Below are 16,207 nucleotides of genomic sequence, written 5' to 3'. Positions count from 1 at the left end.
CCGCATCCCGCCGCCCCTCCCCCCGCCCTAAGGCCAGGCGCCCACCTGACTCTTGCCCAGCTGCCTTCCACCTAAAAGTGGCTCACAGGTCCCTGTCACCCACTGGCGAGTCAGATACGATGCCATGCCCGAGTCCCGGGTCTTAGGCGAACCGCAAACAGCAAATCTTTCCTGGGGCTCAAAGCCAGATTTCACCGACCCCAAACCCAGATCAGTGTGCATGCACGCACGAGCCCACCCAAGTGGTGTAGGCATTGATCCCCGCCGGCTCGGAGCCCACCGCGCGCTACGGCGACGGGAACGCAGCCGGGCGACTGCCGGGTTTGTGGCAAGACTTGTGTGCCTCCTCAGCGGGCTCAAGCGCTGGAAAAGTAAAGCTGCTGCTCTGGGAGACCCACAGCGAGAGCAGAAGGACTGGAAGGGGGCTGGAGGAGGGCTGGAGCGGGGCTAGAGGAGCAGACTGACCACCCCCGCAGCCGGTGCCCGAGGCGGGGAGCAGCGCACAGCGGCCGCAGCTGCCCGCGCGGCACGGTGTGTATTTTTGGATTTGGTGCGCATGGGGTTTCTCAGTCTCTGAGACCACCCTAAACCGGCCGTAAATTTCAACTGAAATTCCATTTAGCCCTTCCCCCCGCACAGTAGGACCCCCGGAACTCCGGGGCCTACAGTCTGTGGGGTCCCTGTGTGCGTCCCACGCCCCCGCGTTCCGTGCCGCGGCAGCTACCGCTTAGAGAGTCTCGGTGGTAGATGCCCGAGACCCTCTTATTCCCCTGTATTTATCATAGTCCCCATAAACGGGGAGGAACCCTGCCTGCGCCACCGCAGGCCACTGCTGAGACCCCAGAGTGTGGTGGGGATGGGGGACATAGAGGTGCTTTACAGGAGCCAGCCTCGGCAACCGGCAAACAAAAACGCAGAAGCGATGGAAAGTACCCCAACACATTTTAAAAACAAATTGCGTGCTCACACTCGGCACCCCTTGCCCCTCGCCTCCTGCCTGCTCCGCCGGTGGGCTCACGACCACCTGTCGCATCCCCGCGCGCCTGCACCCCCTTCGCACCCGCCCAAAGCCTTGCGCTCCAGACCTGGGCAGGATCCGAGGCTGCCCAGGGCTGGGGGCTGGGGCTCAGGGGTTCAGGGGTAATTTGGGGTTATGAAACACTCCTGCAGTCCCCCCTCCCCTCGAGGAGAGTCTGTTGGGTCTGGGAGGGAGGGTTTCAGCTCCTGCGCTCAAGCAGCCCGGGGCCCACGTCTTGCATCACGTGTCCCGCAACGCAGGAGAGCTCTCTCTCTGGCCAGGGGAGAAGAGAGGAGAAAGACTCCAAATCAGTCAGGGAGAGGACTGGAAGGAACCAAAACGTCCCTGCGAGGCCTGCGCTCATCAGCCCCCTTACCCAAAGTCCGGGGCTCCCGGCTCCCGGAGCCGGCTCCCGGAGCCACCTCGGCCGGGGCTGGTGTCCCCTGGTGGCAGAGAAAGAGCACTACGAGCGATTTTCGGACCGAATCGGCACGCTCCTCTGATCCAAGCAGGCGGGGCTGGCCTGGAGCTGAGAGAGAGAGGAGGGGACGAAGCAGGCCTAAGGGGGGGCCAGGGGCCGCCTGAGGGGATAAAAAGTGGCCAGAAAGGAGCCAAGACTCAACCAGCAACAATAGACTTGCTTCTGCCATGGTCTGGGGTTTGAGGTCCTGAACCCCTAGACCTCACTGGGGTTAGAAAGTGTGGTTGGAGAACTTTCCAGCTGGTACTTCAATTTTTTTTTTTTTTTGAGAATATTTTTTTCACCCTAGTTCGGTCGGGTGCTCCGTCTTACGGGGCCCCAAGTTTATTTTAAGAAACCGCCACCGTGTTATGGGCGTGCGCAACTGCCTCGACGGCAATAATATGTCAGGACAACGCAATATCCCCCTTGAACTCGGCGAACAGCCCGAGCAACCACCTTTGGAGGCCCCAGGGGCAGCTGCCCCCGGTGCTGGGCCTGGCGCAGCCGAAGAGATGGAGACCCCACCGCCTCACAGCGAGCCCGTCCCCGTCGAGATTGAAGGCGAGGCCTGTGGACCCCCAGAAGTCTCCAGGCCCAAGTTCCAGGACCTCAGCCAGGCCATCAAGGAAGCCGGAGCCCATGGAGGCTACAGCCCACCTCCTGAAGAAGCCATGCCCTTCGAGGTCGAGCAGTCCAGCTTGGGACGCTTCTGGCCTACCCTGGAGCACCCTGGAGACACCACTGGGGCCCATGCAGGCCTTGAAGCCTTCAGCCCACCGATCGTGGAGCCCAGAGCCTTCGGTGAGGCCAGGCCAAGCCTGGGAAGCTACAGCCCTCCCCCCGAAGAAGCTATGCCCTTTGAGTTTGAGCAGCCTGCGCAGGGAAGCTGCAACCAACCTCTCTTGCAGGTCTCAGACCTCGCTCCAGGAGGCCCAGGTGCGGGGGTCTTTAGGGCTCCTCCCGAGGAGCCCCAAGATCTCAGACCTGCAAGCGCACGCTTCAGAGGAGGATGCAGCCCTCCCCGTGAGGAGGATGTGCCATTTGAGTTTGATGGAGCAGGCTTTGGGGACGACAGCCCACCCCCTGGGCTCCCCCGAGCTATCCCACAAATCGACGGCCTTGGCGGCAACGAGATCGCGGCAGTCGCGGCCCCGAGTGCGGTCCTCCTCGCTCCCGCCGCGAACGAGCCCCCCCTCTGGGTCCCAGGCATCATCGGCAGCCCATCTCGAGAGGCTGTCAGACCTTCTCCACACTTCGCGGGCAACAGCCCCCCGATGGAGATCTCCGGACCCCCGCGCGAGATTGGCAGCGCCCCCGTTGGGGTCGACGACGCTCCCGTCAACGTGGACAGCCCCCGAGTCGCGCCTGACGGCCCGCCCATCGAGGTCTCCCGAGCCCCAGTTAAGAGAGAGCAAGCAGAGGGAGAGAGACCCCCAGTTGAGGGAGAAGCAGCCGAGATGGAAGGAGGCTCAGCCGACGCTGCCGCGGAGAGAGGCAAAGTCCCTGATCCCGGAGACGGAGCCCCTGCCACCGGAGCAGCCCCTGATGCGCCAGCCGCCGGGGCAGCCCCCGATGCTCCTGCCGCCGGGGCAGCCCCTGCCGGCCCTGACACGCCAGCCGCCGGGGCTGCCCCTGCCGCCCGGGCAGCCCCTGCTGCCCGGGCAGCTCCTGTCGCCCGGGCCGCCCCTGTCGCCCGGGCCACCCCTGTCCCCCGGGCCGCTCCGACCGCCTGGGCAACCCCAGCCTCTGGAGCCCGACCCAAGATCAGTTTCCTTAGACCCCCCAGCCCCGAGATCCAGGCTGCCGATCCGCCTACTCCGCAGCCTCCTCGCGCATATGCCTGGCGGGGCAGGTCTGAGCGCAGCTGCTACCGCGGCGGCGACAACGACGACATATCGGTCAGCAGCGACAGCGGAGACGAATCCGACGATGGGACCTTCGGATGCCACCGCTGGTTTCAGTCCAGGCGAAACCGCCGCCGCCGAAAGACCCAGCGCAACTTGCTCCGCAACTTCCTCGTTCAGGCCTTCGGAGGCTGCTTCTGCAGATCCGAGAGCCCCCAGTCCAGAGGCTCCCTCAGCCCCAAGGTCAAGAAGGTTGCCCTGGAGGAGAAGCGCAGACAGACCCGCAAGGAAAGCGTGGAGATGCGCGCCCAGAAGCGCACAGAGAAGAAACGCAGCAAACTCATCGACAAGCAGCTCCAGAACGAGAAGATGGGCTACATGTGTACGCACCGCCTGCTGCTTCTAGGTAATGCGGCGGACTCTGCCCGTGGGGAGCAGGGCCGCCCGGGGGCCCCGGGAGTGGGTGGCAGGGCTGCCCGGTGGGGCTTGGGGCCCGGCGGCGGGAGGACGGGGTCTGGGCAAAGGCGGGAAGAACCTGCCAGAAAGTTCCAGCTGGGGGCCCTAACTTTGCCCCGGGAGCGGGGGGGGCCTCGGGTGGGCTTGGGTGGCGAAGTGTGTGCCCTTTAGGGAGAAAAGTGGTGCCGTGCAACACTGAGGGTCGTTTCCAGCTGGACAAACCAGCGCCAGCGACCGTAAGACGTCGCCGAGTCGTGGGGTGGGGGACGGCAAGAAAGGCGGGGGCTTCAGGTGAGCCAGGAACTGCAGGGGAGGGCTCCGGGGTCGCTCAGGCTGGGCTGGCTGGGGCCGTTGGTGGGTTGGGGTCATTGGAGCAGGTGCGTCCCCGCCTCGCCTGGCACGGCTGCTTGGAGTAAGACGGCTTGTTGTTGGTGTGTGTTGGTGTCCATATTGTGTCCGCCTGTGCATGATACGCTCAAGCGTTCTTCCATTCCCGCCCCTGGCACCCCCAGATTACCCGCCGACTGTGTACTTGTACCGGGGAACGGGCTGTCTTGTGTTTTGCGCCATTGCGCGGGCAAAAACTTTCCGTGTTCGCACACTCGGGTGGTACCTGTGCGCTGGCGCTGTGCAGTGGGCGGCGCGAAAACGCCCGAGAAGGTAGCGGGAGACGCTGGGCAGGATGTCGGGCCGCTGGCGGGGCGGGGGGAGGGGGCCGCCTCCGGCCGGCCTCCGTAACCTGTTTTCTGTCTGTCTTTCTCTCTTTTCTCCCTTTGCGCTAAGCGTTTCCTCACTTCTCATTCGTTCGCCCAACCCTCCCGCCTTTACGGTTGAAAAACCAGACACTCAGGTATCTGGGGCGTCCGGGGCTGCGCGCAGAAATTCGGTATTCTGCACACACTCTGCTCACCTGGCGGGGGACGGAGGGAGGAGGGGGAGAAACCCCCCCACACACTTAACCCGCTGTAGGCGAGTCCCGTATCCCAAACCACACGGGGCTGGTTCCGGGGGGGAGGGGCTGGGGAGGTGGGAGGGGGCGTGGCCATGTTTAAAAAATATGAAATCATTTTTCTTCCTAGGGAAGAGCCTGAGGTAAGCCAATCATTTACCCTTTTACAGAATACAGTAGGAGGGGCTTGGTGTAAAGAGAGAGGGTTTATGCGTTGGGAGTGGAATGCCCATCTTGTGTTTGAAATGCAATTAAAATAAAACTTTTTAAAAAATGCTTCCAGTGTATTTTAAGTGTGTGGACAAAATGTGATAAAACTGTGAGACATGTAAATGTTTGCATGTGAATTCTTTCAAGCAGCTTTAGCTGGGGGCAAAGAGGCTCAAAGGTAAGAAGATCCTCTGCATATGGGCTTGGGATACAGAAACATTAAAAAGATGTTAATAATCCCATTGGAAGGGTACCTTTGGTGGCCCCGGCCTTCCCCCTCCTCCTCCCTTCACCTATGCCAGCTTTCAGGGTCCTCTCCCCTCTCCAGGACCTCCCTCCTCCCCCCCACAGCGTGACTCTCGTGCCACAGCTAATCAAAGCAGCAATTAGCAAAGGTCTGAATGTGGGGCTTAAGTGAAAATTTCAGATGTGAAACTCCACAATCTTAATTTCTTTATTTGTTCTCTAAGACCTCTCAAGGGATTTCAAGATCACAACTTTTCAGGCAGTGCTATGTTTGTTTGCTAAATATTTTATAATGTGTGATGGTGTCTATTAATGACCTATGGGCATCACTGTTTGCTGTTGTGATATGTGCCTTTCACGCATCGCAGTTTTACATGTGATGGTCATTCTGTTTACGCCCACCAGGGAAACACAGACAACAGCATTTCCCCAAAAACATACAGGAGGGAGACAGTTTTACATTTCAGATGCCTCAACTGCGTGGAAGGCACAGCGCCTCAAATGACAGCGTGCTGTTTTCCTGCAGACGACTGATTTTGCCACAAGAGCCCCATTTCAATATCCCAAGCATAGCTCTGGGTAGCAAACCTGTGATGGGGGAGGCGGCCATAATTGGGGGCAGACAGGAGAGCCAAGTGACGGTGTGCACTTGAGCCCTAATTGGCCAGTGCCCCTCATATGCCGGGGCCTCAGTTGCCTCATTTGTGAAATGAAACTTTCAAGCAGATCTTCACTAAATTCTCCTTTGCTCCATGGCCTGAATCCCCTATTCTGGGGGTTGGGGAGCACCATCCACTTAAATCAGGACTGGAGCCTTAAACCATAGGTTATGCACGCATCAACTCTGTAGCAAACAGCCCGTGTCTGGGGCTGAGCCTTAAGAATGTTAGAAGTTTCCCTTGCTTACCCATGTTTTATATGCAGGGGGAAAAATTCACCTTAAGTAAAGGAAATTAGCTGGGGTCACCCTGCCATCATCCTGGCCCTGCACCCAGGTCAAACCCGTTTGCATGCAGTGTAGTCCAGTGAAACGTGGGCCCTGTCTAGCATGAACCTGAATTCAGAAAGCCAGATTGCCTGCTGTGGCAGTATGGCTTGTTGAGCCAGGCTGCAATCTGACAAGGTTTCATTTTGCCAAAGTGACAAGAGAGGCACCCCGCTGGGTCTGAATTATTTCCATGTTTGCAGAGGGGGAGAGGAGGCAGGATGAAGACCCACTTCCATTTAGGACAAGCCTTTTCACTAACATTTAAATCCTAACGTATAAAACAAGACATCCATATACGCTGAGCACTGAAAAGGGAAGATCAAATGACCATCCTTTGATAATTGGTGACATACAGATTCATCTGTTGCTTTAAAACTGTATGTGTTTCTGTGTACATACCCTCTCCATTTTTATTGCCCGAACAGCTTAACCACATTACAGGGACTCTTAAAAAGGAAAATGGTAGATAAATAGTTAGAAATAGATAGACAATCAGTAACATGACTGAAATTCTAGAATAGCTAAAAAGTTGAAGCCTTTTTCTTACTCAACACTAGCCAATAATAGACTTATTTCCATGTTTCTGTTGCCTTTCTGAATAATTTTGGTGGCTTAAACATGTTTTGGAAACCTAATTTGGGTGATTCCCTCATTTTTGTTGAGAATTGAAGGGACTGCTAGGCTAGAATTTCTTAGTAGCTGCTGACTGTATTAAAATTGTGCAGGCAAATGCTATATATAATAATGGCTATTCTGCCATGACACTTTGTTTATACAGTGAATCTCAATTAATTGTATGATAATTTATTTATGCCACCAGGTACAACAGTGAGGCATCCATCTCATCCTGCTGGAGTGCCCTTTGCTTTGCTTTTTTATTTACTTTTAATTCAGCCATTTTTCCGTATTCAAAATGCCTCCACTGAGCTGTTTGGTACAGTGGGAAAGGCATGGCTTACCAGGCCAAAAATCTCTTCCTTGCCTTTTAAAATCCAATTTCCATAGATTTTTCTCAAAAAAAAAAAAATGCCTTTCTATACAGCTATGTTAATTTTTATCATTTGCCTACGTTACATATACCATGGAAAACTGGTATTAAGCAAAAAAAAAGTGGGGTTTGTCACCTTTTTGTACATTCCTCCCACCCCCTTACTCTCCCCACCCCCAGCTTGAGAGGGATAGCCTCACTGCCTTCAGAATTGTTAGTAACCTGCAAGAGTAATGATTACACATAATGATAGCACTTTTTTACCGTATTTTTAAAAGCCTTTTATCCAGTCACATTTCTCCTTTGCAACAGCCTTGGGCAGTAAAAATGTGATGGGACCCCATTTCATAGGCAAGTAAACCAAAAGCTCAGAGATTAAATGTCAGGGACTTTTGCTCAAAGACTGCAAGGTAAGTGAAGGAATCAGAAGTTTCTAATTCGGTGCTTACCCCCAACATGTGGTAATAAGTTATAAAGCGTCATTTCAGTGCGAGGCATGATTACTGTTAAGTGCGCTATGTGCTCTTAAAATCCCTTGTCAGATGACAGGTGTCCCGCAGTCTTCTGCCTCCTGAATAATAACCAGAACCAGACAGACCCTTGGTTATAAATGTCCATTGAGTGTACGTGAAACGTGAGCCTCCTCATTGCTGGGATACCTGTCACTGCTGTGGTGATATTTTGTTTCCACATTTGCTGTCATTCATCTGCCAACACTGCAGTCTTTGTTTGTTTGTTGGACTTCTTTTTTTAAATGCAGGTTTTCTTTAAAGTCTTTAAAAAATCCCCCAGAAGTGTTCTTGAGCAAGGTCTAAAGCTTTTTTCTTTACTCAGGTTTCCACTAAAACATCATTATCATCATCATTTAAAAGTACAGTTGCTTTTATGCACAGCGCCTCCATTATTAGTGTTAGAGTGTAATAGACTGTTTAGAATCTCCTGGCCTGGATCTAATGACCCTATTAAAATAACTCTTACTCAATATTCTTCATAGTGATTATTTCTTAAAAGTATTCCTTCCTTTCAGTCGGGGCTAATTCCTCCTTAGTGAGTGTCAGTACATAATCTTGGAAATCACCTTTGACTTTTATGGGGGAAGGTTGGTATTAAGCAAAAAAAAAAAAAACTTTTTTAGAGACGGTAACCTAATTGACTAGATTTGAAATTCTCCATCCCAACCGTGTGTCTTCTTTATAGAGTTAATTTTCCCACCAAATAAAACATACCCCTCACCCCAGCAAAACCGTGGCCCTCCAAATCCCTCTCCATTAAGTGACTTTTAGGAGGCATGTAAATAGCAAATGAAAACTGGTCTCCATCCTTCTTGTTTCTCTAACCTGTGGCAAAGGCAGGGTTCTTCCCAACCCACCTTGTGCCTCCTAGGGTTTCTAATGGAATGTGAAATTAACATGCCAGTTGTCCATTTCAAAATCGGATTCCTCTGCAAGTGTAGCAATTTTCAAAACAGAAAGGGCAGGGCCAGTTGCTGTGACAGGGTTCCCACCAGCAATTAAAACAGTTAGTCAGGTCATTCTAATTAACCATCTCCAGCTCTGGTGGCCCCCCCCAGTAAGAGGAACTCAGACTCGGGCCCTGTTAACACCAACCTCAACAGATTTCATTGAATTAGACTGAAAGGGTCTTTGTCCCATCAGATTCCTGTTGTGGCCTGTGGTCACCCTGGGCATAAGATCCTCATCTCTTCAGGGAGTGAGAGAAAGATGGGCCTGAGTCTCTCTCTTTGGGATTCTGCTGAAGAGTCAGCAAGTCAAAGTGGCCTTTATGAAACTGAGGAAGGCTAGTGGGAAGCCCCAGATACAAACTGGCCATTGGAGTAGGCCAAGGGAGGGGAGGGGCGTTTGCAGAAGAATCAGAGGAAGATGTGTCCTTTTCCTTCATTCCTCTAAAATGGGGGCCAGATACTAGAAATTGAGAGAAGCCTTGAACCCAGGGCCTGGCACATGCAAGTGTCTGATAAATGGTAGCCATTATGTTTAGAAATTTACTTTTCTTCCTGGACTTCTGTCTCCCTGGTCCAAGGGAGGGTTTGTTTTTTTGTTTTTGATGTTTTCTGTTTGTTTGTTTAATATTTTCTTGGCCATACCATGTGGTATATGGGATCTTCGTTCCCCGACCAGGGATCGAACCCATGCCCCTTGCATTGGAAGCGTGGAGTCTTAACCACTGGACCGCCAGGGAAGTCCCTGGTTGTTTTTTTTTTTGTTTTCTGTATTCCCCATGAGACCTAAAGTTCTAAAAGTCCCAGGCACCCATCCTGCCTTTCTGTCTCGACGTTTCAGAGTACACTCTTTGTACACGTTTTATAAAGAAGGGTCAACCCAAGCCGTAGACTGACGACTCTTTGCCAAATTTATGATCGTGTGGAGTCACTGTTAGATGTGCAACAGGATGAGGCGGGAACTTACTTTTTACCTGTCCTGAGAAAGTGCCGCCTACCCCCCTCTCGGAGCCCACAGCCCCCTCTGCCACTCCCCCTCCTTTTATTAGCTCCTATCTATAAACCAACCGGATACTATGGTTGAGCCCGGGGTCCTGAGCACAGACTGCTCTGTACTTATTACACATGCAAAAAAAAAAAAAAAGATTGTCTCTAGTTTTCCTTCCCGACAGCCAGATGGTGACGAAGGCCAGCCACTGGGAATGGAAGATGAGGAGAGACCTCCAAGAACGAGGTAGGGAACAACATACACACAAAAAAAACCCATGTTTGAATTTTCCTGTTGCTCATCACACGCTCAGTTGAGATATGGGATGCTCTGTTCTCAGACAGCAAACACTTGAGAGGTGTAGCCCCCTCCAATCAGAATTACTGGAGTAGTTTTACCCAGACAGCAACTGGGGGCTGTAATAGAGAAGGATGTTAGGTAACTGATCTGTGACAGAGCAACGAAAATCAAGGGCGTGCGCCTCTGCCGTCCTTACTTAGAAGGAAAATCCCACGTTGCACTGCAGAGTAATTTGTTAAACCTCAGGAGAATTCCCGAGCATTTCGACTCCTGGAGTTCTGCCCACAGAACTTGAACATTAGATCTTACTAAATGTTTCTTAATGATTCAATTTGGGGTGAGGAGAGAGGTATAAAGGTAGAAATTGTTACCGGATCCCGAATTTATTATGAGTCAGTCAATGTTTCTGAAGTTGTCACACATACTTGGTGTGTGGGACAGAGTACGCACCTTAAACTTCCTTTAATGAGTCGATAATGGGAAGGAAAATCTCTCGTACCCACTTCTGAAGGAGTGGCACAGTCAAGCTTTCACGAGCTCCGTGTCAACACGGAGCGTCGATTCTTCTAAGGGAAAAAGAACTCGATGTGTCCAGCTCTTGACTCTCCCCCTCCATCCAAAGACCAGAGTACCTCTCTCCTCTTTCCTAGTTGAACAGTTTTGCCTTGCCTCAAACTGATTGCTAATTTGCAAGTGACCTTGGAGACTTTTTTTATAGGGAACCTCCATTCAGGTAAGTTCGCAGCTGTGGGATTTTTGCAAAGAAAGAATGATTCGTAAGATGAGGCACACAGACTAAAATCAGGCATTGTGATGGAGTCCAGGGCCAGGAAGGGCTGCTTGCCAGGGCCCAACCCAGGGAAATAGGAACAAGGTCCTACATCTCAGCTAGTGTCCATCCCAGCACCCTGCTGATCTTGGGGACCACATGCCTAGGCCTGTTTCTTTAGCTGTAAAAGTAGCTGATGGTTACCTTTGACAAAGAAAAACCGATCTGTGGAGAATAGGCAGTGTTACTTAGGAAGTGTATAGCTACTTAAATTGCTGAGGCCGCTTGGACACCCCCTTTAAGTAGATGCCGCTTGCTTCTCTGTGGTTATATAAGGTAACTCCCAAGGTTTTTGGCCTTTGTGGGCTGCTGAAATCATAGAAAGTGTTCATCTTAATTCCTTATAGCTGTTCTCTATATAGGTCTGTTAGGCCTACAAGATGCTTAATTAACTTATTCATAAAATCATATACGTCGTTCAGGGTCCTTCCACCCACTGCCTCCCCCCAATGTGAATTTTTTAATGACTGAATCTAGAATGGCGCAGAGATGGTGAAGGTGAGTTGATATTTCAGGTGGCCACTAGATGGTGAGACGGCACAGGCAGAAGAAAGGTGTCACATCTGTAGTGAAAATGAGAGGGGAAGGGAAGAGCCAGCAGAGACAGAGGAGGGTCCCACTCCAACTGCACCCTCCCACCCCACCCCAGGACAAAGCCGGGATTTAACAGGCCCCAGAGCTTTACTCAGACCTAGCCTTTTATGTTTAAGCTCTGACTTCTCCCTGCTGGCTCTGTGCTGGGATATTAGCATTTTCAGGGTGCTCTGTCTAACAAAGGGGTCTTCCATAGGCGTTCTGTTGCCATGGGGACCGTCCTGTGCAATGTAGGGTGTTAGCAGCCTCTCTGACCTCTACCCACTTGACGCCAGTAACACACACACACACACACACACACACACACAGCCTACCCCACCAAGCACCACCACATACGCAGTGTGACAACCAAAACTTCCTGTAGTCATTGCCAAGTATCCCCTGGGGTGGAGGGTGGCGGGGGCAGAAATCATCCCCAGTTGAGAACCACTGCCCTAACATTATCAACATCAAATCCTGGGGAAGGTAGAGATCATACAGGTCAGAACTTGAACACCTTAAAATAAAAAATTATCTTCAGAGAAAAGGCTGTTGACTTCAGTTACTAATAACCAGTCAGAAAGGTTTATGCCAGTGTTGGTGAGCCTACATTCCAGGGTAGAACTAATTTCCAAAAATCTCTGAAAAGAAGGTGACCTAAAAAGTCACCAGCTGACCCTAAATAGAATAGAAAAGGGTGGAAATAATAAATCGGTCTAAGACTCTGATTAACCAAGTCAGTCCCATAGCTAATCGATGGGCCAGGATACATCGGGGCTTACATAGACTTTAACCCTTAAATGATCACATCTACCACTTAGGGGTTCTTTAGGGGCCTTTGTCTGCAGCAGGCAGGGAATTCTCCCTGTCTGGTGTGCGTACGTTCATTCACTGTGCGTCGTGGAGGAGGGTGGCCGAGATAATCAGCACTGATACTCTGATGGCTGCTGGTCATATATCAGCTCTGGGATGGCTGGGGACCCACCTTGCGTGTGTCCCACAAAACGCAAATGGAGCCTGGGATTGGCAGTGCGTACACGCCTGCCATGGGCGTGGGCCCTGTTAACTGGGTCACCTGAGCCCCACGGCCACAGGGAACCAGCCCACTGAACGGAGGTGCCCCCTAACCTATAGCAACTGATATTTCAAGGCAGGAAGCTGTAGGGGTGGGATAGGGGGCAGTGGAAGGAATGCCTCTGAATGACTGTACTGAGGAAGGTCAAATGAGATCTTTTAGGAATAAAACATACCTGTGCCAACAGGAATAAGAACCCAGGGACATTTCCTGATCAAGAGTTGCACTTGGTTTTTGGTAAGATGGTCGATGCACCCTGCCCGCCCCCTCATCCTAGGGCAGATTCTATAACCAATATCTTGGAATAATGACAACAGGAATACATCATTTTTTAATTTTATTTTTTACAAAAATTTTTTACGGAAGTATAGTTGAATAAATCATTTTGCTTTTAAATAGTGGTCTAGGCCCCCAGCTTGCACCTAATGAGTCTCTCCCCCAAGCATCCCTTATGGAAGGAGACTTTATCGCTTCTTTATTATATTTTGAGCCTAAAACACTTATATTTTTGCCCCCTTCTGATCTTCCAATACGGTTATTACCGATTCATCAGAGATTTAACTTTTTTTAAAAAAAGTTTTTTTTTCTTTTTCCTTAGAGAATTTGGAATTTGTGGCCTTTAAGTTAATTGCAAAGTCTAGAAGGAAAAACAGAAAACAAAAAGCCCACTCTCCACTCCAGACACCTATATGAACTTGGACTTTTGCTTTTACTGTTAAGATTACTTTAGGGTAAAGGGTGGAAACTGATTGGTAGTTTGATCAATGATATATTGGACATGTTAAATTTAAAATATCATTTTTTTTTATAGGTTTCAAGTTTAGTTAAGTGAAGCGCCCCTAACTAAGATCTTCTTATTGCAGAATCCTCAGAACGACCCAAGGCATGTTTTTTGAATGTTGATTTTGACTTTTTGCCTGGGACCAAGTGCAGCATCTTTCCAAGGAAATGCTTAGAAGGCTCCAGGCAGAACCCAAAAACAAATGCCAGACGTTAGGGGAAAATTTTTAAAAGTTGGATTGCCAGAAAATAATAGCTATTTATAATTCAACACTTAGGTGATTTCATTTCTTCCTTTTTAGCTGCTAAAAGGGAAGCCTATTAGATCATTTTGTTTTGCAAACAAACGGCCAGGGCTGATTTTAAGATGGACACTTGAGGGAGGGTTGCATTTCCAAATGCAAGCCTTTGGGCCTTTTCCCGATGGGATCCGGTCACTCTGGAGCGCTCTCAGGAATCTTTATCCTTGGGCGGTTGGGATGGGGTGAGCTTGTTATCATCCTTCGCTGTCTCTCCACGTTGCCTTGATTGTAGAGGGGGCGGGCAGAGGGGCCCAGGATGGCGGAAAGAGCGAAAGAGCACACTGGGTAAATGTTAGCCGGCTCTCATTTCCAGAACCTTGGTTGATTGCACTGCTCTATTCAGGGGTTCCATGAATTTGCCAGGTGACATCCAGAAAAGGCCAAAGTTTGACTCTTTTTTTTTTTTTTTTGCGGCACGCGGGCCTCTCACTGTTGTGGCCTCTCCCGGTGCGGAGCACAGGCTCCGGACGCGCAGGCTCAGCGGCCATGGCTCACGGGCCCAGCCGCTCCGCGGCATGTGGGATCTTCCCGGACCGGGGCACGAACCCACGTCCCCCGCATCGGCAGGCAGACTCTCAACCACTGCGCCACCGGGGAAGCCGCAAAATTTGACTCTTAAAAGTACCGACAAGACTCCATGTTATGATGGTTCTGCCACGGTCAAGATAGAGGCTTAAGTCTGGTGGGCCATCCAACAGAAAGCCAGGGGGGATCTCTCTGTGTTCACCTTTATGTAGAAAGAGGTAATGACCCAAGGGACAAATCCAAAACCCTTGCAGACATCTTATCCTGAGACTTAAGTTGCCAGACGGCAGAGGCCTCACTTCTCTCTTTCTTTCTGGCCCTAGAACCTTGACTCCCCAGAGATAGGGTCTGACTTCTGATATTAAGGCAGGCTCCAAGCTGGGCACTGATCTTTCATCCTGTAAGGAAGAAAGGGTCAGGAGACAGACCACCAGGGCTGCCTTTGATGGAGAAAGCGGGGTGCTCTGTCCCATTCTCCCCAGAGGTCCGCACAGCTCAGAAATGGGGGAGCAGAAATCAGCCTCTTAAGAGATTCCCTCATTTTTTCCTTGCTTTCCCCTTTTTTCTCTCTCTCTCTCTCTTGCGATTTTTTTTTAAATAAGATTCTTATTTTAAGGGGGTTTCTGAGCAAGAAATACCTTTTTTTTTTTAAAGGGAAAGAGACGAGAACACCAAGGACTTAGGGCTGAGAAGTAGAGACAATAAAATAAAGCAAGGCTGCTCAGAACTGGCTGGCAGATGGCGCTCGGCTTTTACTATTGAGAGCCTGGCTTTTCAAAATTCACCATGTGCTGGTGCCTAAGGCAGAATTCCACGGCCCCTCCCCTAATCCTCTTTCCCAGGGACGCAGCTCCCACCCCCAAGGCCCAGGGATAGTTTTAAAGGTGTTCCAGTTGAACAATTGATATCTGAGGTCAAATCCTGTCCCTTTTATTTATCTTTTAAATATTTATTTATTTATTTGGTTGTACCAGGTCTTAGTTGCAGCAGATGGGCTCCTTAGTTGCGGCTCTCCAGGTCCTTAGTTTTGGCACAAGAACTCTTAGTTGCAGCATGCATGTGGGATCTAGTTCCCTGACCAAGGATCGAACCCAGGCTCCCGGCATTGGAAGCGCAGTCTTATCCACTGCGCCACCAGGGAAGTCCCAATCCTGTCCCTTTTAACTAGTGGCTCTATTAGACCCTGGCCAGTGCAGGAACACACACTATCACAATGACCTCTAACTTCCTAGGCCGTGTGTGTGCCCTAGGTCTTCTGGGAACCTGTTTCTGAGACCTTTGGGCAAATTGCTTTATCTTCTGGGTCCCAGTTTTTCTCATCTGAAAAATGAGAGAGATGTCCTTCTCACTTTAAAAGTTCTTTAATTCTCTTATTAAAAGTTGTAGTAGAACTGGTATGCCAAACCACCCCCCTGCCCCGCCACACACTCTCTCTCTCTTAAAAGTATCCTTTTCAAAATGGCAGCTTGTACAGGCAATTTTAGGCCTATCTTTTGCCCTTTGGCACATAATTAATAATTTCTGAGAACCCATCCCTGGGAGAATCTCTGCAGGATGCAGAGGAGAGTGGGACATTCTTTCTCACCCCAATCAAGGGCTAGAAAAGAAATTCAGAGGTGGATTGAGGTCCTTTTTTCCATCAGGGAAACCCAGGGAGCCTTCCTGGAGGAGTTAGCATCTGAGACAGTATGGGAAGATGCAGGGAAATGAGAGAGGAGACTTTGGGGTGAATGCTCGGTGCTGTCTTATAGAGAAGATACTGGCTGAGAGTAAATCCTTATGGTTTTTTTCATTCATGGGAGCATCATTGGGTTTTTGAGGGTCTCAGATTTCAGAGCTAGTTTTAATTTTCTCCCCTTTACAACCCTTCTCTACCTCTCAGGGCTGCAAACCCGCTGAGCACTCAGGGGCATTCTTACTAAGAAGAGTCTTCTCCATCTAAGGATGGGACCCGCACCCTCCATCTCAGGCCCAACCCTGGACTTGGGGGAAGGTCACTTCTGTCTTGTTTAGGCCAAGTTCCAGTGGAGGGGAGGTGAGATCTGATGGTGTCTGGGGCCAAGTTCCTTGGTTCCGAAGAGAACAGGCATCCTTGCCATTTCTTCCCCCCACCTCCCCTCCCCTCCCTGCAGCAGCTGTAAAATCATGAGGTCATCTATTTGAGAAGGGCCACGTGAACTTACCATGCCAGGACCCACCAAGTCCCGTCATGGG

The 16,207-nt window shown here is 50.8% G+C and overlaps 1 protein-coding gene across 1 annotated transcript in view; it reads left to right on the top strand.

Annotated features, from left to right (window-relative positions):
- Positions 1–1,697: 1,697 nt before the first annotated feature.
- Positions 1,698–16,207, top strand: part of GNAS (GNAS complex locus) — a 54,387-nt gene continuing 39,877 nt past the window's right edge. The window contains exon 1 of the mRNA XM_079946381.1: positions 1,698–3,731. Coding sequence (XP_079802507.1) covers positions 1,850–3,731 — 1,882 coding nt within the window. The 5' untranslated portion in view covers positions 1,698–1,849. The remainder of the gene's footprint in view (positions 3,732–16,207) is intronic.

This window comes from Stenella coeruleoalba (genome assembly GCF_951394435.1).
Source record: "Stenella coeruleoalba genome assembly, chromosome: 15".
NCBI lineage: Eukaryota > Metazoa > Chordata > Mammalia > Artiodactyla > Delphinidae > Stenella > Stenella coeruleoalba.
Note: the sequence above shows the minus strand (reverse complement) of the source record. Positions and strands in the feature narration are given on the sequence as shown.